Raw genomic sequence first — 25,963 nt, forward strand, 5'->3', positions numbered from 1 at the left:
CCCTACACAACTTCCGCGAAAATCTAACTTTCTGTGGTACTACATTCTGAACTTGAGCAATACTTGGTGATATTTGCACCCTCTTGACCGACTAGAGGTCAACAAATATTATTATTACTAATATTCAGTACAGACCTTCTAATTACTTGTCCAGATTTCCTTCGCCGTGGGTTGTTTTGTAATGTTCGGCTTTCGATTGTAGCCTATAGAACGACTCGAAAAAAAAAACAAAAAAATAAGTTTTCGGTCAACTTCATTCCCATATTATTATCTGATCATCAGCGAAAATTATAGGCGCTGTCCTTGACCATAACTGGAACCACGTGGAAAATCTCAAAGCGATCAGCGCTATATTTCCACCCTCTAGTGTGGTAATAAGTTACTAAATAATACGTAGCACCTGTTGATATTTACGTATAATTCCCACATCGGAGGACATACAAGATTATAATTTAAGGGCCAACGACTCCTCTTGGATATACTATCAACTTCTCGGGTCTGTGTCCTTCAGGAGTAAATATATACCCCATAGAATACAAATTTTGTCATTTTGACCCGCTAAATATTGACCGATCTTTATAAAAACAGGCATGCTTATTCTTTGACCCGATCACCTTCTCCATGTAAAAATTTGCGATGTTTGGACCATAATTGCGACCTGCGGAGCGACCAGAAAACCCGAAAAAAATTAAGTATTTGGTCCATGTCATCCCCTAAATATTAACCGATCGTTACCAAAAACAATTGGGGTCTTCATTGGCAAGAACGGGTCATACATGCAAAATGTTGTGAACATTAGTCCATAGGTTCGGTTAGGTTAGGGGATGTGCAGTTACTTATGTGGCTGCAGCACTCTGAGACCGTTAGGTCCGTTGTGATCATCCACGAGAAGAAAAGAGATAAGGACAAATCTTTAAGGGAGAGAAGATTGGGGAAATAAAGGAGATTAGAAGCTTACAGAAAGATATAAAAAGGTAACATTGGAATAAGGTCGATGGCTATAGGAATCAGATAGAAGATGTGTTACGTGTCAAGGTTGCACTTTCCTAACCGCTTTAGGTTTCTAATTATGCTGTAGATTAGAGCAGGTTCGGTTGTTGAGAAGAAGCTAAGACTCGGTAGAAACTGAGCACCCACTAGTCTGTGCTGCTTGTAAGCTGGGCAGTGTCTACAGTAATCAATTGTATCAATATCCCATTTACTAGTAAAAACCCTGATATTGCAGTGACCGGTAATGATTCCTGTCATTACTCTTATTTCAGCTTTGTTCAGGTTCAGCAGTGAGTGCGTTCTTTCAAGATCCAAATGGATCTTGACACGTTGCACCTAGGTTCGTTGTGCCAAAGTTCATAGGCTCTTTCGTCGAAGAATGCCCCAAAGTTCTGGTAAAAATGACATATGGATGGTTTGGTTGTATATCACATAAGAGCTTGTCCAAATAATTACGCTACCTCACCTTCCAGAATATCTCCAAAAAAATTAAATGTTCCTGATTGTGTTTTTTTGCGCAAAGTACCCAATATTGACACATCCTAAACGAGCATAAAAACCCAAAACAAACATCAAACATACAAAATAAATAAAACAAGAACAAAAAATAACATCAATTCATTTATTTTTTTGGTTTGTCGATGACAGCAATCACCGGCCAACAGAAAGCGGTCAAGTAAAAGTCCATTATTATTCCTCCCTTAAGGTTGGGCAGTTCTAAACAACAATAATTCTCTGGAGTGCATTTAAAACTAATTGTTTTTGTTTTTTGTTCGGGCTTCTTCGTCATCATGAGCAGGAACAGCTTGAGTCAATATAATGTGAATAGCAACAACAACAATAACAACAACCTTAACATCAACTACAACAATGGCAACATCAGACGGTGGTAGCAACACCGAACACCACACCAAACCACTTGAAAAAGTGGCAACGATTTCTGTTTTTTTGTTGTTGTTGTCGATGTTGTTGCTAAGTGTTCTAAGAACACAACAGTAACAACGAAATAATGTTTTCTGATGTTTTGTTGGCCAAACAATTGCAGTTGAAATCATAAAAGCAAATAAATAAACAATGAACCACAATTTGAGTTGAACAAAGTTTCGGTGTTGGACAAAAAAATCCCGAATTCTTTTTTTTTAATTTAATTGAAGTAAAGCTAAATTGAATTGTTGTTTCGACGCCAAAAAGTAAAAAAAAAGTAAATGAATGAACACAAATATTTGTTAGACGAGTTTTGTTTGACAGATTGGTTTTAATGGTTTATATGTATGTATGTATGTAATATTTTATTAAAGAAATCGTATGAATGTTGGACTATTAATTATTTTCATATATTAAATAATTGACCCCTAATTGTCGCCTTGAAAATATTTTAAAAAATCCACGCCTTAGGATAGGCTATAAAAAATCCCCGCCTTAGGATATGCTATAAAAAATCCACGCCTTAGGATAGGCTATAAAAAATCCACCACTTAGGATAGGCTATAAAAAATCCACGCCTTAGGATAGGCTATAAAAAATCCACGCCTTAAGATAGGCTGTAAAAAATCAACGCCTTAGGATAGATGATAAAAAATCCACGTCTTATGACAGACTATAAAGAATCCACGCCTTAGGATAGGCTATAAAAAATTCACGCAAAAGGATAGGCTATAAAAAATTCACGCACAAGGATAGGCTATAAAAAATGCACGCCTTAGGAGAGGCTATAAAAATCCACGCCTTGGGATAGGCTATAAAAAATCCACGCCTTAGGATTGGCCTTAGGATAGGCTATAAAAAATCCACGCCTTAGGATAGGCTATATAAAATCCACGCCTTAGGATATGCTATAAAAAATCCACGCCTTAGGAGAGGCTATAAAAAATGTTTAAAAATATACGACTTAGGATAGGTCTTAATATTACACGCCTTATGATAGGCTATAAAAATCCACTCCTAAGGATAGGAAATAAAAAAATCCATGCCTAAGGATAGGCTATAAAAAATGTTTCAAAAATCCACGCTAAAAAATCCAGGATTAAAAAATTTTTAAAATCCAAGCCTAAGGATAGGCTATAAAAAATGTTAAAAAGGGTCCACGCCTATGGATAGGCTATAAAAAATGTTAAAAAAGTCCACGTCTAAGAGTAGCAAAAATGTTTAAAAAAATCCACGCCTAAGGATAGGCTATAAAAAATGTTTAAAAAACCCACGCCTAAGGATAGGCTATAAAAATGTTTAAAAAATCCACGCCTAAGGATAGGCTATAAAAAATGTTTAAAAAATTTACGCCTAAGGATAGGCTATAAAAAATGCCTGGGGATAGGCTATAAAAAATGTTTAAAAAATCCACGCCTAATGATAGACCATAAAAAATGCCTGGGGATAGGATATAAAAAATGTTTAAAAAATCCACGCCTAAGGATAGGCTATAAAATTTTTTTAAAAAAACCACGCCTAAGGATTGGCTACAAAAAATGTTTAAAACAATACACGACTAAGGATAGGCTATTAAAAATGCCTGGGGATAGGCTATAACAAATGTTTAAAAATTCACGCCTAAGGGTAGGCTATAAAAAATGTTTAAAAATTCACGCCTAAGGGTAGGCTATAAAAAATGTTTAAAAAATCCACGCCTAAGGATAGGCTATAAAAAATGTTTAAAAAATCCACGCCAAAGAATAGGCTACAAAAAATGTTTTAAAAATCTACGCCTAAAGACAGGCTATAAAAACATTTAAAAAGAAAACACGGCTAAAGATAAGCCTCGAAAATTTGTTTTTAAACTCAAGCCTAAAGATAGTCCTCGACAAATATTTTTTTTAATCCACGTCTGAAGATAGGACTCGAAAAATATTTTGGACCTAAAAATAGGCCTCGTAAACTATTTGTTGAAAAGTTCACGCCTAATGATAGACCTCGACAAATATTTACTTTTAAATCCACGCCTAAAGATAGGCCTCGAAAAATATATATTTGTAATCCATGCCTAAAGATAGGCCTTGAAAAAATATTTTTTTAAAAAACCAAGGCTACAAAAAATGTTTAACAAATTTACGCCTAAGAATAGTCTATCTATGAAATATTTTCAAAATGCTTCTCTTGAGCTTAGTTTCACTGCAAACACCCTTTCGCTTTAGCAAATAAAATTCTATTTTCCAACTTTTTTTCTCCTCTTAACAAATCAAACACTTCCCTAAGATATCCGTTTTTCCATTCATATTTTCTGCCAAACCAGCCGGCCATCATCTTTGCCACTCATTTTTCTAAAACAGTTTCCTTCAAAACTCGTTCTTCATATTTTTTTCTATTCTTTGCCATTTTCCCTTCATCTTTTCTTTTCATTTCTTTTTCTGATTTGTTTTTCTGCAATTTCCTTAATTTCACCCTTAATAACTCAACAAACATAGCCTCAGGGTATTAACTTAACAAATGCAAATATTTGATAGATAAGCTTCCGTTTTCCCGAACAGCGTGAACGAACATGAAAGTACGACGGACTACCTACCACCCTGAGACTCCAGCCCCGCAGTCAACTGATATCAACAACAGAATTGGCGTCACACAACCACTAGACAGCATCTATCGTTGCTGTTGCGCTCTGCATCCGCAGCCATTGGCGGCAACAACAGCAACAAAAAATCGCAACGGGCGGTGCGGCGGTAGCTAAATCATCCAAATGGAATTCCTCTGAACTCTGAATGGGTAAACAATAATTATGCGGGGCACTTAACATTTCAACGCCAAGAAAATTATAGCAATGAAAGGGCGGAATGTCTTGCGATATGGAGCTGGGAAAGGGAGGAAGAGTGATTCGTTCCAAAGAAGTTTGGAAAATTAATTAAAAACAAAGGCGTGGATTTTTCAAACACTTCTTTCGAGGTTCATCGACAGACATGGATTTTTTAAAAATACTTTTTCAGGGCCTATCATTTGGCGTGGATTTTTTTAAAATATTTGTTATAGGCCTATCATTAGGCGTGGATTTTTTTTAAATATTTGTTAAGGGCCTATCATTAGGCTTGGATTTTTTTTAAATATTTGTTAAGGGCCTATCATTAAACCAGTGAACCTCTAGTGAGCTAGTAAATCATCTGTTGAGCTAGTGAATCTCTGGTGAACTAGTGAATCATATGGTGAGCTAGTGAACCATTCGTGATTTAGAGAACAACTGGTGAGCTAGTAAACCATTCGTATTTTAGAGAACCACTGGTAAGATAGTGAACCACTGGTGAGGTAAGGAACCACTGATGAGTTATTGAACCACTGGTGAGCTAGTGAACTACTGAGCTAGTGAACCACTGATGTGCTAGTGAATCATCTGGTGAGCTAGTGAACCCCTGGTGAGCTAGTGAACCTCTGGTGAGCTAGTGAACCTCTGGTGAGCTAGTGAACCTCTGGTGATCTAGTGAACCTCTGGTGATCTAGTGAACCTCTGGTGAGCTTGTGATCCTCTGATGAGCTAGTGAACATTTGGTGAGCTAGTGATCCACTGGTGAGCTAGTGAACAACTGGTGGGCTAGTGAACAACTGGTGAGCTAGTGAACCTCTAGTGAGCTAGTGAACCTCTGGTGAGCTAGTGAACCTCTGATGAGCTCGTCAACCTCTGGTGAGCTAGTGAACCTCTGGTGAGCTAGTAAACATTTGGTGATCTATTGAATATATGGTGTGCTAGTGAACATCTGGTGAGCTAGTAAACCTCTGATGAGCTAGTGAACCTCTGATGAGCTAGTGAACCTCTGATGAGCTGTTAAATTTGTTAAAAAAAAAGGAAATTCCGCTATCTGGTGAGCTAGTAAACCACTGGTGAGCTAGTAAACCTCTGGTGAGCTAGTGAACCTCTGGTGAGCTTCTGAACCTCTGATGAGCTAGTGTACCTCTGGTGAATTATGAACCTCTGCTGAGCTAGTGAATCTCTGGTGAGCTAGTGAACCTCTGGTGAGCTAGTGAACCTCTGGTGAGCTAGTAAACATCTGGTGTGGTAGTGAACTTCTGGTGAGCTATTGAACCTCTGATGAGCTTTTAAATTTGTTCATAAAAGGAAATTCCGCGATTTTTTATGGTTTATTTTTCAATCTTGGATTTTTCCACTTTTTCCTCGTACAGTTATGACTCCTTGTTTAACATTGGATTAGTATCTCCTATTTCTGATGTTATCTTCTTTTTTTCGTAAAATTCCATAATGTCTGCAAACTTTCAATGCTAGCCGCCAAATCAAAAACTTTTCGCAGAAGAAAAACATTTCTAAAGAAAATTTTCATTTTCATTCAAACACTGATAATCATTAGGAGTTACCTCTAGTTTATGAGACAAAAAAGGGAGAAGAGCTAATTTTTTTTCTTCAAAGGACAATCAGGAATAGAAGAAAGGAACTAATAAACATTGTCGAACAAACAAAAAAATTGTGGAGGCCTGCAACGACAACAAATAAAAAACACGAAGCCAAACACGAAATCACCGGCCACAATAACTTTTTTAATTATCCGTAGTCCTCCGCATAATTATGGCAAACATTTAAATTTACAAACGGCCAATGCGAAATAGAAAAAAAGGACAAAAAACTACATTCATCATGTCCTTTAAAAAACCAAGGACAACAACGACAACAACTATTAGAGAACCAGGAACAAATAAGGATAAAAAACGATACGATGAGACATTTGCTCATTTGACTTTGTCTACATGAGGATTACACAATGCAGCACCAGCAACAACAACAAACACTAAAACTGATTTCATCCCAATTGTTGTCGTTGCCGTTGTTGTTCTTGTTGTTAGTCGTGTACTGCCTACTACTTTGGCTGCTGTTGTCTCCCGAACAAGTTACGACTACAACACAAAAAAGGACGTTGCCATTTTTTCCGCAATTGTTCTTTTTTTCGTTTCGTTTGGTTTTGTTTTTGTTGCTCTCTTCTCATATCTTTGTAATGTAAGAGAGGTAATCACCGAATGGAACAAGTTTGAAATTGCTTTTGCTGGTAAAGAAGTTGCAACAAACAAAAAAAAAAGAACACGAACAGCAACAACAACAACAACAACACTAAGAGGAACAACATCATAGACATATAGCCCAAATTGTAAAATGAGCCAAACATTTTACAAATGTCCTTTTTCTTTGACTTTTTATTTTTTCGGGTAACAGATACTTGGGTACTCTACAATTGGTACAATTGATCTAAAAAGAAAACCACAAGGGTGCTATGGAACCCTTGGTGAACCAGTGAACCGCTGTTGAGCAAGTGAACCTCTAATGAACCACTGAACTTCCAGTAAGTCAGTGAACTACTAGTAAGCTAGTGAAATACTGGTGGGCTCGTGAGACATAGGTAATCTAGTGAAACACTATTGAGCTAGTGAACCACTGATGGTCTAATGAGCCCCTAGTGAGCTGGTGGACCACTTGCGAGCTGGTGGACCACTGGTGAGCTGGAGAACCACTGATGAGCTGGTGGACCATTGGTGAGCTAGTGAGCCACTGATGAGCTGGTGAACCACTGGTGAGCTGATGAACCATGGGGAGCTAGAGAACCACTGGTGAGCTGGTGAACCACTGGTGAGCTGGTGAACCACTGATGAGTTAGTCAACCACTGGTGAGCTAGTGAACCACTGGTGAACTAGTGATCCACTCGTGAACTAGTATACCACTGGTGAGCTAGTGAACCACTGTTGAGCTAGTGAACCTCTGTTGAGCTAGTGAACCTCTGGTGAGCTTGTAATCCACTAATGAGCTAGCGAACCTCTGGTGAGCTAGTAAATCTCTGGTGAGCTTGTGATCCACTGGTGAGCTAGTGAACCACTGGTGAGCTAGTGAACCACTGGTGAGCTAGTGAACCACTGGTGAGCTAGTGAACCACTGGTGAGCTAGTGAACCACTGGTGAGCTAGTGAACCACTGGTGAGCTAGTGAACCACTGGTGAGCTAGTGAACCACTTGTGAGCTGGTGAACCACTGGTGAGCTGATGAACCACTATAGAGCTAGTGAAGCAGTTGAGAGCTATAGAACCCTTAGTGAGCCAATGAAGCAGTTGAGAGCTATAGAACCCTTAGTGAGCCAGTGAAAGACTGAAATCCCAATGTATTTGTGAACTAGTGAACCAATGGGAAGCTAGCGTTAAAAATTAAAAAAATTATGCCTTCTGAGGCCTTGGAAAAATGTTCTTTAAAAAATCTACGCCTTCTGAGGCCTTGGAAGAATGTTCTTTAAAAAATCTACGCCTCCTGAAGCCTTGGAAAAATATTCTTTAAAAAATCTACGCCTCCTGAAGCCTTGGAAAAATATTCTTTAAAAAATCTACGCATTCTGAGGCCTTGGAAGAATGTTCTTTAAAAACTCTACGCCTTCTGAGGCCTTGGAAAAATGTTCTTTAAAAACTCTACGCCTTCTGAGGCCTTGGAAAAATGTTCTTTAAAAAATCTACGCCTTCGATATGCCTTGGAAAAATGTTCTTTAAAAAATCTACGCCTTCGATATGCCTTGGAAAAATGTTCTTTAAAAAATCTACGCCTTCTGAGGCCTTTGAAAAATGTTTTTTAAAAAATCTACGCCTTCGACAGGCCTTGGAAAAATGTTCTTTAAAAAATCTACGCCTTCTGAGTCCTTGGAAAATGGTCTTTAAAAAATCTACGCCTTCAGAAGCCTTGGAAAAATGTTGTTTAAAAAATCTACGCCTTCTGAGGCCTTGGAAAAATGTTCTTTAAAAAATCTACGCCTTCTGAGGCCTTGAAAAAATGTTCTTTAAGAAATCGACGCCTTCTGAGGTCTTGGAAAATTTTTCTTTAAAAAATCTACGCCTTCTGAGGCCTTGGAAAAATGTTCTTTAAAAAATCTACGCCTTCTGAGGACCTTAGAAAAATATATTTCAAACATATTTTTCAGAAAATCCAATATTTTTTTAGTTTAGTACTGTCCCTAAAAGTCGTCTCCAATTTCCGTTTGGTAATTGTCACTTTGGTCCTTTGTCATTTTTGTCTATTTACACGTAGGCTGGCTTCTGTTAAGCTATAGTCATTTTTGGTTTTTCTAATGTTCACTTGTTTCTCTTTTTCTTTGTTGGCCAATTCCCCAGCATTGTTTTTCTACCACTCCTCCACCTCCAAAAAATCCTCGCCATCTCATTTTCCATGATTGTCCTGCTCATCATTTCATGGGTGTTTTATGCAATTTGACTTTTAAACAAGCAAAGTGGAAGAGAACGCAACTCCAATAAAAAAAAACGAAAGAAAGAAACCGCAGAATTTCCACTTTTCCACAGAAACGATGAGGAACAGCAAACAACCCAAAAAATAGGAAAAAAAACCCGACGGTATGGAAATATTATCCCAAAACGAAAAAGAGAGTAGCTGGCAAATAAATGAATGATAGTAGTCTCCATTTCCACTAGGCAAACACAGGAATAAAAATTAAGGATTTATTCCTGAACGTTGTCTTCATGCCGACGATGGGATTTTTTGTTGGTCCTGGTTTTTCTGGAAAAGGGTTGAATTTCATTACAGGAATAGAAGGATGGCCAGGGGAGTGGAGTGGAGGCAGATGAGCTTGCATTAAACGAGATTGAGACATAACATTTAAGGACACTGCAATTATTTACATACGGTTTATAAGTACGAAAGTACACACGCACACACTTACACACACACACAAACATACTCGAATTCACATCCCTGCGAGTCCCGAAAAAAGGATGAATCTTTTGTTCTCTGTTATGGATTTTACTATTATGGCCAAAGTTTAATTGTTGTTGCTGGCAAAAAACGAGTTTTTCATTTCGGTGCAGAGGGGAGAGGGGAAGGGGGAGTTGGAGAGCATTTTAAGTACTTTTAATGGTTACTTTTGCTTGCCACTGTTGTTCTCCTTTGTTTTTCTTTTAGCTTTTTTTCCCATTTGGTGGAATTACGAGAAGTTCTATTTAAAAATGGGATATGGATTACTTCTTAACGTTGACAATGATTGTCTCCTGGATAGTTAAGCACTTAATTCCACAAGCTAAGTAGTTGGAGGTAAGGCAGAGGCCAAAAACAAGTTAAATTACTACAATTTTATAACCTCAAAATCATAGACTTCGTAATGGTCGATGAGGCCAACAAAGGGGAGGGCAAATGTTAACTACCATGGATTACAAGATACAAGAAGAAGAGTTAAAGTTAAATTAATTTTGAAAGGCTATTTGAGGTGAGATGGAAGGATAAGGAAATGGAGAACAGATTTAAAAGACATTAGTCAAAAGAAAAATATTTTTCTAAGGTCCTTAGACAGTCGTGGATTTTTAAAAATATTTTTCTAAGGTCATTTGGAGACCTTTTCAAGGCGTGGATTTTTAAAAATATTTTTCTAAGGACCTTTGGTGACCTTTTCAAGGCGTGGATTTTTTAAAAATATTTTCTAAGGTCCTTTGGTGACCTTTTCAAGGCGTGGATTTTTTAAAAATATTTTTCTAAGGTCAAGGCGTGGATTTTTAAAAATATTTTTCTAAGGTCAAGGCGTGGATTTTTTAAAAATATTTTTCTAAGGTCAAGGCGTGGATTTTTAAAAATATTTTTCTAGGGTCCTTTGGTTACTTCTTCAAGGCGTGGATTTCTAAAAATATTTTTCTAGGGTCCTTTGGTTACTTCTTCAAGGCGTGGATTTTTAAAAATATTTGTCTAAGGTCCTTTGGAGACCTTTTCAAGGCGTGGATTTTTAAAAATATTTTTCTAAGGTCCTTTGGTGACCTTTTCAAGGCGTGGATTTTTTAAAAATATTTTTCTAAGGTCCTTTGGTGACCTTTTCAAGGTGTGGATTTTTTAAAAATATTTTTCTAAGGACCTTTTGTGACCTTTTCAAGGCGTGGATTTTTTAAAAATATTTTTCTAAGGTCCTTTGGTGACCTTTTCAAGGCGTGGATTTTTTAAAAATATTTTTCTAAGGTCAAGGCGTGGATTTTTAAAAATATAGTCAAGGCGTGGATTTTTAAAAATATTTTTCTAAGGTCAAGGCGTGGATTTTTAAAAAAATATTTTTCTAAGGTCAAGGCGTGGATTTTTAAAAAAATATTTTTCTAAGGTCAAGGCGTGGATTTTTAAAAAAATATTTTTCTAAGGTCAAGGCGTGGATTTTTAAAAATATTTTTCTAAAATCAAGGCGTGGATTTTTAAAAATATTTTTCTAAGGTCAAGGCGTGGATTTTTAAAAATATGTTTCTAAGGTCAAGGCGTGGATTTTTAAAAAAAATTTTTCTAAGGACCTTTGGTGGGCTCTTCAAGGAGTGGATTTTTAAAAAAAATATTTTTCACTGCCTATTCAAGGCTTGGATTTTAAAAAAAAAATTTCTAAGGACGTTTGGTGGGCTCTTCAAGGAGTGGATTTTTTAAAAAAAATATTTTCACTGCCTATTCAAGGCTTGGATTTTTAAAAAAAAAATTTCTAAGGACCTTTGGTGGGCTTTTCAAGGAGTGGATATTTAAAAAAATATTTTTCAGTGCCTATTCAAGGCTTGGATTTTTAAAAAAATAGTTTTCATGACATCACCAAGACCTATGAAAGGAGTCGATTTAAAAAAAATAGTTTTCAGTGCCTATTCAAGGCTTGGATTTAAAAAAAAATATTTTTCTTTGACTTTGGACTCTTCTAAGTGTTTAATTTTATTCCGTACCATAATGAGATCCTGGGATATTTTTTAATGAACTCCCCCTTTCCTCCCCCTTCCAAAAAATTTACCACCAGCCAAAATAATCATAAATGAAGTCGTTTTAACGTCTTTCCGACAAAAACACACAATTTAAAGTAAACGACTTACGAGTCTAATAATCCGCCATTTAGTCATAGCCATGTCTACAAGCAAGAACAACCAAAAAATGTCATCATTCTTTCAAAGATTATCTTTTAAGACCTAAACGTGATTAGAATATTCAATCAAACATTTTTTTGGTGGCTCAGGCAGACGGAATTCGTTTTTTTTTTTTTTTTTTCATCTTCGCCTCATTTTTTAATAATGCATTCCGAACGTGGTCCGTTTAGTAGCTACCACCATTTTTTTAAGGAAGGAGAGAATACCATTCTTCCCTTCGAAGATGTAACAAAAGCCATAGATAAAACTCTAAGAAACACGTGATAGTATTTGGTAGCTAAATAAGATCTTTAACGAAGATGACTATCCTCCTCCAAATAAATATAAAAAACACACACACACAGAAACTTCCTTGTACTCAAAATCGTTCCTCCTCGCCTAGTGACACTCCCACCGAAACACGAAACGAAAAACAATTTCAAACTAAATTGTAATGAAAATTGTTGGCAATACAATTGAAAGGAAGAACACGAACAACAACAACAACAACTATGTGAGCATGAAAAAATAACAACAACAACAAATAAGCATAGCAATTTTCCATGAGATAAGCAAATGAGGAAATTCATGTTTATGTCAAGGATAATTAAAGAGGAATGGGGGAGGCGGGTGGAGAGAGGTATGATGGGAGTGCCTTGCAGTTGCTTAACTGAAATCATTTCAAATCAAAAACAAATTTCAAAATTATAGCCTTTTCTCAAGAAAAAAGACTGAAACTTGGGAAGTTCGGCTGGTAAAGAACCTTGTGTATCCTTCTTGAAACTTGGAAAGTTCGGCTGGTAACGAACCTTGTGTATCCTTTTTGAAACTTGGGAAGTTCGGCTGGTAACGAACCTTGTGTATCCTTTTTGGAACTTGGGAAGTTCGGCTGGAAACGAACCTTGTGTATCCTTCTTTAAAAATCCACGCCTCTGATAGGCTTTGAAAAAAATATTCTTTAAAACACCCACGCCTCTGATATTCCTTGAAAAAAATATTCTTTTAAAAAAACACGCCTCTGATAGGCCTTGAAAAAATATTCTTTAAAAAATCCACGCTTCTGATAGGCCTTGAAAATAATATTCTTTAAAAAATCCACGCCTCTGTAGACCTTGAAAAAAATATTCTTTAAAAAATCCACGCCTCTGATAGGCATTGAAAAAATATTCTTTAAAAAATCCACGCCTCTGATAGGCATTGAAAAAATATTCTTTAAAAAATCCACGCCTCTGATAGGCATTGAAAAAATATTCTTTAAAAAATCCACGCCTCTGATAGCCATTGAAAAAATATTCTTCAGAAAATCCACGCCTCTGATAGACCTTGAAAAAAAATTATTTAAAAAATCCATGCCTCTGATAGACCTTGAAAAAAATATTCTTTAAAAAATCCACGCCTCTGATAGACCTTGAAAAAAAAATTATTTAAAAAATCCATGCCTCTGATAGGGCTTGAAAAAAAATATTCTTTAAAAATCCACGCCTCTGATAGGCCTTGAAAAAAATATTCTTTAAAAAATCCACGCCTCTGATAGGCCTTGAAAAAAATATTCTTTAAAAAATCCCCGCTTCTGATACGCCTTGAAAAAAATATTCTTTAAAAAATCCACGCCTCTGATAGGCCTTGAAAAAATATTCTTTAAAAAATCCACGCCTCTGATAGGCCTTGAAAAAAATATTTTTTAGAAAATCCACGCCTCTGATAGGCCTTGAACAAAATATTCTTTAAAAAATCCATGCCTCTGATAGGCCTTGCAAAAAAAATATTCTTTAAAAAATCCACGCCTCTGATAGACCTTGAACAAAATATTCTTTAAAAAATCCACGCCTCTGATAGACCTTAAAAAAATATTCTTTAAAAAATCCACGCCTCTGATAGGCCTTGAAAAAAATATACTTTAAAAAATCCACGCCTTTGATAGACCTTGAAAAAAATATTCTTTAAAAAATCCACGCCTCTGATAGGCCTTGAAAAAATATTGTTAAAAAATCCGCTTCTTTGATAGGCCTTGAAAAAAAACATCTTTAAAAAATCCACGCCTCTGATAGGCCTTAAAAAAACAATATTTAAAAAATCTACGCCTCTGATAGGCCTTGAAGAAATATTGTTAAAAAATCCACGCCTCTGATAGGCCTTGAAAAAATATGTTAAAAAAATCCACGCCTGCCTAAGAACCCTGAAACACACATTTTTAAAAATCCAAGCCTAAAAAATGAACCTCGAAAACATATTTTTAAAAATTCTCGAGACAACTATTATCCTCATTATCCGTTCAAAACCCATAGAAGAACTGAACATACCTCTCCCCTGACAACAACAACCACTCCACGGAAAACAATTATTGTGTTGACAATTTCTCATTACCAGTCAAGCATCGAAACTCTGCAAAGACGACAAATAGGAGGGAGATTTGAACAGGCACACATTAGATAATTTGTAACAGGGGTGGGTGGGGGAGCAGGGCAAACTCGAAATACTCTCGAAATACCGTTACTGCATGCAAATCACCTCTTCAAAGTTTAATACGCCATAAAATTTACGTGTAATCTTAAATTAGCTTTCGTTCATCTAACATGCGGATGTGTGTGTGTGTGTGCGAGATTTTCTTCGTTGTTGTTTTTGTTGCTGCTTGGTATTGTATTAGCTTTGGCTTTTACTTCATTTATACAGTCATAAATACATACTTAGAGATACGTACCTTGAACTAAAAACCCAGCAAAAACTTACCCCCATAATAATAGAAGTTTTAAATATTTGTGGCCTTATCCAGCATCTTCTAAAAATCTCCCTTTCCCCTCTTGATTTATCTAGCTGTTGTATAGTGTCTAGGATTTACTTGTTTCTCTACATTTTACATACATACACACATCAATGCATACAGCACGTAGTAAAAAGTTGTTACATTTTCATCACGCTCCTTTGAATGTCATTATAATTTAAGCAACGCAGCGCAGCGCAAAAAAAAGATTTTCTCAAAAGATTTCCATATTGGCGAATGGAAAATGTAGGCAAAATCTGTATGGGAGGGGAGGCGTAAAGGGTTATGAGATAGGGGATGAATGGATAAAATATTTTTTTTTTTTATAATCAACGCCTCTTGTAGGCCTCTAAAAATATTTTTTATGATATCCACGTCTTTAATAGGCCTCTAATCAACGCCTTCGATAGGCCTTTAAAAAAAGTTTTTAAAAAATCCACGCCTCTGAAGGTCCTTGAAATCCACACTCTATAAATATTTTTTCAAAAATCCACGCTTTTGATAGGCCTCTAAAAATATTTTTTTAAAAAATCCACGCCTTTGAAAGGCCTCTAAAAATATTTTTTAAAAAAATACACTCCTCTGAAGGTCCTTGAAAAATCTTCTTTAAAAATCCACACATCTTTTGGATCCATAAAAATTCTTTTCTAGGCCTTGAACCCCCCTTTTAGCATCACTTCGCTTACCTATTTTCATAACCCTTTTTCCTACTGCTATTTTTCCTCCTAGTTCTCATCGTTGTTACTGTTGTTGTTCTTATCATTGGCAAAAATCTTCTTCATATGAATCTGCCACGTAGCGACGACATTGTTATCTGCGTGATACACCAACATTCATTCACACCAGCTACTGATCCATCTACAACAACAACAACAAGAATATGAACAACAACAACATCAAGAAATGAAAAAAACGCTAAAAGGATGCTGCTGCTGCTGATGATGCCGCCGATGGTGATGGAGAAATTGTTGCTACATTAACAATGGCCACAATCTTGGAAGGTGGAATAAAAATAACTTTGCCATGGCATAACACAAATGTCTGACAAGGAAAAATCAGAGCCGAGGATATTAGAGTGAGTAAGTTTATGTGTGTGTCTGTATCTATGTGTGTGGGTGCCTTTCAGGGAATATAAGACCAAAAAGGAGCTTCTTATACTTATGACAGAAGAAAAAACCGTAACAAGGATAACAGAAAGAGACATAACCATACATACAGTGACTAAAGGAGGGATTTGAGGATGAAGCGTAGGAGGCAGAGTGAAGAGGGAGGGAGAGAGAGTAAAAATTAATATAGTCATTAGGTAAACCTTAAAATTAACAAAACTCTTCAGAGTCATCAACATAATCAAGACAGTCATTAACATATCTACGCAGTATGGATTGGTTTGGTGGAGAAGGACAATCGAAGGAGCTGATGATAATATTGTAGAAAGGGGGTAGTTGGGAGCTTTTAGGGGTAACAAGACACTGCCTTCTTTGAATTCATTTGAAAATCAACTGCAAATGTAGTTTCACATGAAACGCGGCCGCCACCAATGATGAGTTCTACGTCCTCCTCGCAAGCCTTTACCTTTAATTTTTGCAAAAATGGAAGGGAAATTTACAAAAACAACAACAACAACTTGAAAACATAATGAAGTGTTTTGTTATTAAAATCTCAGAATATCTCAGTTATTTCAGTGCAGAGCGGATTTTTAATATTTAATAATTAAGTGAGTAATGGTGCGATTTAAAAGGATTAATAAAACGATAGGGGGTTTTGCAGGGAATGGACTTAAAAATTTTAATATTTGCAACAAATAAAAAAATCTACCCCTTATATGTGCCTTAGCTAAGCCCTTGAAAAAATATTCATTAAAAAATCCAAGCCTTGGCTAAGCCTTGAAAAAATATTCGTAAAAAAAGCCAAGCCTTGGCTAAGCCTCGAAAAAATATTCGTTAAAAAATCCAAGCCTTGGCTAAGCCTTGAAAAAATATTCGTTAAAAAATCCTAAGCCTTGGCTAAACCTTGAAAAAATATTCGTCAAAAATTCCAAGTCTTGGCTAAGCCTTGAAAAAATATTCGTTAAAAAATCCACGCCTTGGCTAAGCCTTGAAAAAATATTCGTTAAAAAATCCAAGCCTTGGCTAAGCCTTGAAAAAATATTCGTTAAAAGATCCAAGCCTTGGCTAAGCCTTGAAAAAATATTCGTTAAAAAATCCAAGCCTTGGTATAGCCTTGAAAAAATATTCGTTAAAAAATCCAAGCCTTGACTGAGCCTTGAAAAAATATTCGTTGAAAAAATCCAAGTCTAAGCCTTGAAAAAATATTCGTTAAAAAATCCATGCCTTGGCTAAGCCTTGAAAAAATATTCGTTAAAAAATCCACGTCTTCGCTAAGCTTTGAAAAAATATTCGTTAAAAAATCCAAGCCTTGGCTAAGCCTTGAAAAAATATTCGTTAAAAAATCCAAGCCTAGGCTAAGCCTTGAAAAAATATTCGTTAAAAAATCCAAGCCTAGGCTAAGCCTTGAAAAAATATTCGTTGAAAAAATCAAAGCCTTGGCTAAGCCTTGAAAAAATATTCTTTAAAAAAATCCACGTCTTGGCTAAGCCTTGAAAAAATATTCGTTAAAAAATCCACGCCTTGGCTAAGCCTTGAAAAAATATTCGTTAAAAAATCCAAGCCTTGGCTAAGCCTTGAAAAAATATTTTTTTAAAAAATCTACGCCTTGGCTAAGCCTTGAAAACATATTCGTTAAAAAATCCACGCCTTGGCTAAGCCTTGAAAAAATATTCGTTAAAAAATCCAAGCCTTGGCTAAGCCTTGAAAAAATATTTTTTTAAAAAATCTACGCCTTGGCTAAGCCTTGAAAAAATATTCGTTGAAAAAATCAAAGCCTTGGCTAAGCCTTGAAAAAATATTCTTTAAAAAAATCCACGTCTTGGCTTAGCCTTGAAAAAATATTCGTTAAAAAATCCACGCATTGGCTAAGCTTTGAAAAAATATTCGTTTAAAAATCCAAGCCTTTACTAAGCCTTGAAAAAATATTCGTTAAAAAATCCAAGCCTTGGCTAAGCCTTGAAAAAATAGTCCTTAAAAAATCCACGCCTTGGCTAAGCCTTGAAAAAATATTCGTTAAAAAATCCAAGCCTAGGCTAAGCCTTGAAAAAATATTCGTTAAAAAATCCAAGCCTAGGCTAAGCCTTGAAAAAATATTCGTTGAAAAAATCAAAGCCTTGGCTAAGCCTTGAAAAAATATTCTTTAAAAAAATCCACGTCTTGGCTAAGCCTTGAAAAAATATTCGTTAAAAAATCCACGCCTTGGCTAAGCCTTGAAAAAATATTCGTTAAAAAATCCAAGCCTTGGCTAAGCCTTGAAAAAATATTTTTTTAAAAAATCCAAGTCTTGGCTAAGCCTTGAAAAAAAATTCGTTAAAAAATCCAAACCTTGGCTAAGCCTTGAAAAAATATTCGTTAGAAAATCCATGCCTTGGCTAAGCCTTGAAAAAATATTCGTTCAAAAAATCTAAGCCTTGGCTAAGCCTTGAAAAAATATTCGTTGAAAAAATCAAAGCCTTGGCTAAGCCTTGAAAAAATATTCTTTAAAAAAATCCACGTCTTGGCTTAGCCTTGAAAAAATATTCGTTAAAAAATCCACGCATTGGCTAAGCTTTGAAAAAATATTCGTTTAAAAATCCAAGCCTTTACTAAGCCTTGAAAAAATATTCGTTAAAAAATCCAAGCCTTGGCTAAGCCTTGAAAAAATAGTCCTTAAAAAATCCACGCCTTGGCTAAGCCTTGAAAAAATATTCGTTAAAAAATCCACGCTTTGGCTAAGCCTTGAAAAAATATTCCTTAAAAATCCACGCCTTTGCTAAGCCTTGAAAAAATATTCGTTTAAAAATCCAAGCCTTGGCTAAACCTTGAAAAAATATTCTTAAGAGAATCCACGCCTTGGCTAAGCCTTGAAAAAATATTTTTTAAAAATCCACGCCTCTAATGGATTTTGAATAAATATTTTGAACAAATATTTGAAACAATTCAAGTCCATCGTTAAAAAATCCACCCTCTATTATAATATTCCGAACCTCATCCCACGCTTTTAAAAATATTCTACTCAAAGCCATTAACAATTTTATAACATAACAACAAAGTCCATAGAAAAATTATGGCCATTTATATCCAAAACTGGAATTCAACTATGACCAAAAACAAATCCAATTGATTTCTATAACCCACCCCATCCCGATTAAAAAATTGACATTGGCCATCAAAAAAAAAATTCGGGTTACACTTCATTAATTTTTGAAACCGCCATTTTTACCACTGCTTGGAATAAAAAACAGACGCTCTAAGGACAGACAGACGATGACGATACCAGTCAACCAAAAAACAATTCAATATTTTTAACGAGCTTCCAGCGGTGATATCTATCCATTGCAGTAAATTTATGTGTCTGTATTTCGAAATGAATTGATGACATGGTCATATATTTATGTTTTATGTATATAGTCATCTTTTTTTTTTTTTTTTTTTGTTAGTGTTGGTGCGTTTTTCTATAACAAATCAATTCCAGAATAAAGATACGGAGGGGCTTCATCCAATAAATTAAAATTTTATGTTCAGCTTTTTTCCCTAAGAAATTTAATTGGATTAGCTCTTAGAGGGGTGGGGGGAGGGGGTGGTGTTGAAAAAATGGTCTTGGAAAATACCCTGTTTTATATACGTCTTGAAAAAAATATTTAAAACAATCTACGCCTTCTATAGGCCTTTAAATAAATTAATTAAAAAATCTACGCCCAATATAGGCCTTTAAATAATTAATTAAAAAACACACACACATACACACACAAAATGTTAAGTCCCAGTTGATCCAAAAAATATTATTAAAAAAATCTATAAAACTTTATAAAAAATATTTAAATAATCTAGGCCTTCCATAAGCCTAGAAAATATTTTTAAATTCATGATTAAAGTCCTTGTACTTTTTTCCTCCATCCTTGTGATTTAAATATATGTTTTTTCCATACTCTCTGATTTTTATTAACATTTATTTGAGTTCTATTATTTTTTCCGTTTTCGAAATTTTTTTCCACTTTTTTTCTGTTTGCTGTTCCTATTCATTTGCAAAGTCATATTTCTCTTCTTTAACAAAGAATCATTCAATTGTAAATTTCCTACCCCATAGCAAAAATGCTGCTGTTTTTTGTTGGTTATTTGGTTTTTTAATATTTGTTGTTGTTGTTGTTGATATCCAAAAGCCAAATTTAAAATATTCATTAAATATTAATCTTTTCCAAAAAAATATATCGGTTGGATTTTGCAAAATTTCGTAGGCCATAACTGTCAAATCGTGTTTACAAAAAACACCCAGCGATCGCTGGACACACATGTCTAGATTTCAGCTTTGGATTGTTTGTGTAAGCCTGTTATTAAGAGCATGTATGGACCAATATCCGTGTGTGTGCGTGTGTTTGTGTGAGTAAATTTGCATTATATAGAATTATTTAAAACAATCTACGCCTTCTATAGGCATTAAAAAATTAATTAAAAAATCGACGCCCACTATATGACGCCTTTAAATAATTAATTAAAAAATCTACGCCTTCGATAGCCCCTAGAAACAATAAGGCCCTGACAAAAATTATTAAAATATCTATAGGACTTTGAAAACATTATTTAAATAATCTAGGCCTTCCATAAGCCTAGAAAATATTTTTAAATTCATGATGAAAGTCTTTTTCCTATTTTCCTCCATCCTTGTGATTTAAATATATGTTTTTTCCTTACTCTCTGATTTTTATTAACATTTATTTGAGTTCTATTATTTTTTCCGTTTTCGAAATTTTTTTCCACTTTTTTTCTGTTTGCTGTTCCTATTCATTTGCAAAGTCATATTTCTCTTCGTTAACAAAGAATCATTCAATTGTAAATTTCCTACCCCATAGTTAAAAATGCTGCTGTTTTTTGTTGGTTATTTGGTTTTTTAATATTTGTTGTTGTTGTTGATATCCTAAAGCCAATTTAAAATATTCTTGATTAATTGCCAAAAATATATCGGTTGGATTTTTTTCGTAGGCCATAGAGAATCAAATTGTGAAAAAAACACCCAGCGATCGCTGGGGCTCATCGCTTTTTTTGGCTATGGCCATTGTTTGTGTAAGCCTGTTATGAAGAGCATGTATGGGTGTCCGTGTGTGTGTGTGCGTGTTTGTGTGAGTAAATTTGCATTACAAATATCAAAAGATATTTATATATGAATGGAAATGATGATGAAAAATAAAATAATAGTTTGGTGGTGTGAAATGGAATTTTGTTTGGTTCTGAAAGGGCCAAGGATTAGATTTGTATACCCTTCACCACACTGTGGTACAGGGTATTATGTATTTGTGCATATGTTTGTAACAGGCAAAAGGAAACGAGATAGACACATGGTTCCTTTTGAGAATATGCATAGAATCACTTTTTGAGTCGATTTATATATGTCCGTCCGTCCGTCTGTCTGTCCGTCTGTAGATCTTAAATTGTAACCACAATACAGGTCGCATTTATGATCCAATTTGGATGAAATTTGGTACAGCTCACTTATTTGGCCCAAGGAGAAACCCTATTGAAATTGGGAAAAATCGGTTCAGATTTAGATATAGCTCCCGTATATAGTTTCGTTCGATTTAAGGTAAATGGGACACCAAAGTCCATATATATCTTTCGATTTGCACGAAATTTGGCACAGCGTAATGTATTAGGTCCAGAATGATGTGTGCTAAGATTCGTGAAAACAGTTACAGATATAGATATAGCTCCCATATATATTTTCGTCCGTTTTTAGGTAAATAGTGTACCAAAGTCCCTATATCTCCTTCGATTTTTACGAAATTTGGCATAGCGTACTAAATTGAGTCTAGAATGTTGTGTATTAAGTTTCGTGCAAATCGGTTCAGATTTCGATATAGCTCCCATATATATTTTCGTCCGATTTTAGATAAATAGTGCATCAAAGCCCCTATATATCCTCCGATTTGGACGAAATTTGGCACAGAATAATGAATTAGGTCTAGAATGATGTGTGTTAAGTTTCGTGAAAATCGTTTCAGATTTAGATATAGCTCCCATATATATCTTTGTCCGATTTAGAGTAAATGGTGTACCAAAGACCCTATATATCTTTCGATTTGCACGAAATTTGGCATAGTGTACTGAATTAAGTCTATATTGATGTGCGCAAAGTTTCGTGAAAATCAGTTCAGATTTAGATAAAGCTCCCATATATATCATCGTCCGATTTAAGGTAAACGGTGCATTAAAGTCCCTATATATCTTTCGATTTGCACGAAATTTGGCACAGCGTAATGAATTAGGTCTAGAATGATGTGTGTTAAATTTCCTGAAAATCGGTTCAGATTTAGATATAGCACCCATATATATTTTCGTCCGATATCTTTCGATTTGCGATATCAGATTAAGATATAGCTTCCATATATATTTTCGTCCGATTTAAGGTAAATGGGGCACCGAAATTTAGCATAGCGTAATGAATTAGGTCTAGACTGATGTGTGTCAAGTTTCCTGATAATCGGTTCAGTTTAGATATAGCTCCCGTACATATTTTCGTCCGATTTAAGATAAATGGTGTACCTTTTTATTTTTTGTACAGCGTACGGAATAAAGTCTTGAATGATCTGTGTTAAGTTTCATGAAAATCGGTTCAGATTTAGATATAGCTCCCATATATATTTTCTTCCGATTTAAGGTAAATGGTGCACCAAAATCCACATATATCTTTCGTATTGAACTTAGTATAACCTAGAAGTTAGATATAAATGCTGCACCAAACTCCGCATGTGGTTCCGATTAGCACAAAATTTTGCACAACTTATTGAGGTTATTATAAGATAACGTGTGGCAAGTTTTCTTCCGATTTTAAGTAAAAGGTGCACCAAAGACCCAAAATTAGGTCGATTAACACGCATTTTACACAACGTTCTGAAGTTTATATAACCTAGCGTGCGGAAAGTTTTATTGAAATCGGTTCAAATTTGGACACAGCAACCGTTATTTTCACCCGATTTTAAGTAAATGATGCACCTAGAACTCAAAATGTGACCGATATTCTGTGACAAATTTCGATAAAATCGGCTTAGATTTCGATATAGCTTTTATACATATTTTCGTCCGGTTTTATGTAGAAATGCGACGTCTGTTAGGATTCCATCTGTTACCCAAAGTGGTGAAGGGTATCATGTATTCAGCCACGTCCGACTTTACTACTTTCCTTACTGGATTTTAAATATTTTTTGGGGTCTATCTAAAAATATTTTTTGGGATCAATACCAAAAAAAATTTGTTGGGGTTTATTGGATTTTAAAAATATTTTTTTGGTTCTATACCAAGGTTTGTTTTTCTTTAATATTTTTTGTGGTCGTGTATTTTTTTACATATTTTCCAAATTTTTCCTGAACATTTCCGACTTTTCCATTGAATCCCTTCATCATATCTCCCCCTTTTCCATATATATGTATATATATATTTACACACATAAAAATATATATGTATATAAATTTGAATTCTCTGTATATATATATATGGCAGCAACAAAAACAACAACCTCAACAAAATAAAACATGAATAAATTTACTATAAATTACCATTTTACAACGAACGCTCACTCGCTGGCTGGCTGACTGGTTGGTTCACTCAATGCAGCTCACTCAATACAATCAGCCTTGGTTACATTGCCATGCAGCTCTTCGTCTTCATCAAGCCAAGCTGGCAGGCTGGCAGTCAGGCAAACAGCCAGCCAGGAACAGCACCCACAATCAGCATTTCAATTCTTGTGACCATGTGGTTGTTGTTGTTGTTGCAGTTGTCGATATATGTGTGGAGACCCCCTTTTGCCTTCGAAACAATTAATATTCGAATCTATAAAATGGGTACTGGCTGGCAAAGGCAATAACAAACGAACCAACGAACGAATGAATGAATGGGGCCAGCAATCGGCAACAACAACAACAAAAGCACCAACAACTCCATCCATATCCGCATCCAATTGTACAATTCAATATCTGTTACTTGAACATTGTCGTCTCCGCTCTCTGTGATTTCAGTTCAGTCACTTTATGGGCAGAGGCCTTTGGCTGGCATGCATTTCCCATGACCAAAATCACCACCCCTACCCCTTTCCATCATTCTCTGTCGACTGTAACACATACATCCCTACTTTAGTCACCTACAATTGCCGTAGTTTTATGCCCCCTGTTTTTTTGTATGCCGCTCCAGCCATAGGGAACAACAGGAAGCCAACAATTCTGGAAGAGGATGCCATCATGCCATAAAAGGACATGCCAACCAACCAGCCAGCCAGCAAGTATCAACAGCAACAACAAAAAATACCAATAAACCTTACATAAAACTGTCAAAAACATACACATGCAATAATTTACTTTAACAAATTTTTATATGCAGTGTTTGCCAGAGTGTGAGTGTGTGTGTGCTGAATTGTGCATCTGATGATGATGTGTTTTTATTTTTAAAGCCATAAAAGTGGGGAGACAATTTCCTCTTTCATTGGCATTTTATAGAAACAACAAAAATTCATCACCACAATAACAACAACAAAAGTGGATTCGAAGGGTCTAATAGGTATTGCAATTTATGGGGGACAAGGGCCAACACAAGGACCCAGATAAGGCGTGGATTTTTTAAAAATATTTTTAAGGATCCATATAAAATTGTTTTCAAAGTTCTATATAAAAAATGGGTTGAGGCGTCGGGTTAGCTGCCCACTCTCGGAAAACCGAACCTACTATGAAAAGAAAACGAAAACCAAAGCCACCAAATGTTGACGACCCCCGCAAACGTATAAAGGACCACGATCTGCGAATCTGCACTTGGAATGTGCGCACGCTGTACAGGACAGGCGCAGTGTTCGCTTTGGCGGATGTAGTTAAGGAGTAGAAAGCGGATATTATTGCCTTACAGGAAATGCGATGGAAAGGGACTGGTGTAAGTAAATCAGATGATTACGCCCTGTATTAAAGCTGCCATGAACGAGACGTGAATTTGGCTGCGGATTTATGGTTAACAGGAGAATAAAGACCTCGTCTCCAGATTCGCTCCAGTAGATGAGCGAATTGCTATAATCCGAAGCGAAGTTCTTCTACATCAGTCTCATTTGCGCCCATACTCCGACCGAAGATAAAGATAAACAGACCAAAGATATATTTTATGAGCGCTTAGAACATCATATGTATGACCGTTGCCCTGGCCATGACATTAAAATTCTGCTAGGAGATTTTAATGCAAAAATCGGAAGGGAAAATATCAATGAAGAAACATCAGACAACGATATGAGGAGGATTGACTTCGCGGCTGCAAAAACATGGTAGCACCAGATTCAAGCATCTCGATATACACAAGGCCACTTGGATTTCTCCCGATCGAACAACGAGAAATCAAATCGATCATGTTGTGATAGGCGGAAGGCATTCATCCAGTGTTTTAGACGTCCGATCGTTACGAGGAGCGAATATCGAAGGCATTACCTTGTGGCAGCCAAGGTAACCGTCTTAATGTAGCAGCAAAGGTGCGATCTAATGTAACACGGAAATTTGACGTTGAAAAGCTGCAAACACAACAGATAGCAGAAGCCTACTCCGCTCAACTTACCCAACTGCTTGACGAAAGCACCCTTGTCCCGATAATAATATAGAAGCACAGTGGTAGAAAATTGTCTCCCTACAAACTGCAGCAAAAGCAACACTTGGGTACCAAAGACCACCATCAAGAAATCCGTGGTACGATCAGGAGTGTCGCAATGCTACTAATATGAAAATCGCAGCGTATAAGGCAACCCTGCGGACACTAGCAACACGTAATGCGATGGAGAATTATCGTGAGAAAAGGAGAGAGGAGAAATGTGTTTCCAGTAAAAAGAAGAAAGAACAAGAAAAACGTGAGCGTGAGTAAATCGAGATGTACAGGAGTCAGAATGAAGTCCGAAAATCCTAAACCTGGTGACAGATACAGACAGCGTGCTGAGGATCTGGAAGGAGCATTTTGAAAAACTTCTGGTATCAAATAGTAGCGGTGAAGAGGATGCCCCAGAACCAATAATAGGGTACGGTATAGAGTGTATGCCACCTAGCCAAGATGAGGTCAGAATATCAATCAATCGGCTGAAGAATAATAAAGCAACAGGTGCCGATGGTTCCTCAGCATCCTGTGTCCCGTGCACAAAAATAGGAGACAAGACGATATGTGTCAACTATAGAGGAATAAGTCTCCTTCCCATCGCATATAAAGTGCTATCCAGCGTACTGTGTGAACGACTGAAGCCAATGGTCAATGACATTATTGGACCATACCAATGTGGCTTCAAACCTGGCAAATCTACCATTGACCAGATTTTCACTCTGCGTCAAATCTTGGAAAAAAACCCACGAAA

At 35.9% G+C, this 25,963-nt stretch overlaps 1 protein-coding gene and 1 long non-coding RNA gene across 2 annotated transcripts in view; both read right to left on the bottom strand.

Annotated features, from left to right (window-relative positions):
* Positions 1 to 5,470: 5,470 nt before the first annotated feature.
* Positions 5,471 to 5,996, bottom strand: LOC133325033 (uncharacterized). Its single transcript, XR_009754149.1, has 4 exons — positions 5,871 to 5,996; positions 5,777 to 5,833; positions 5,656 to 5,712; positions 5,471 to 5,598 (listed from the first exon to the last, which is right to left on the bottom strand). It is a non-coding gene; the product is annotated as an uncharacterized LOC133325033 (long non-coding RNA).
* Positions 5,997 to 9,384: 3,388 nt separating this feature from the next.
* Positions 9,385 to 25,963, bottom strand: part of LOC133325029 (uncharacterized) — a 58,852-nt gene continuing 42,273 nt past the window's right edge. Inside the window, exon 4 of the mRNA XM_061533856.1 lies at positions 9,385 to 9,442. Coding sequence (XP_061389840.1) covers positions 9,385 to 9,442 — 58 coding nt within the window. The remainder of the gene's footprint in view (positions 9,443 to 25,963) is intronic.

This window comes from Musca vetustissima, unplaced genomic scaffold (assembly GCF_032173495.1).
Source record: "Musca vetustissima isolate MV318-11 ecotype Yass unplaced genomic scaffold, APGP_CSIRO_Mvet_v1 utg23952, whole genome shotgun sequence".
NCBI lineage: Eukaryota > Metazoa > Arthropoda > Insecta > Diptera > Muscidae > Musca > Musca vetustissima.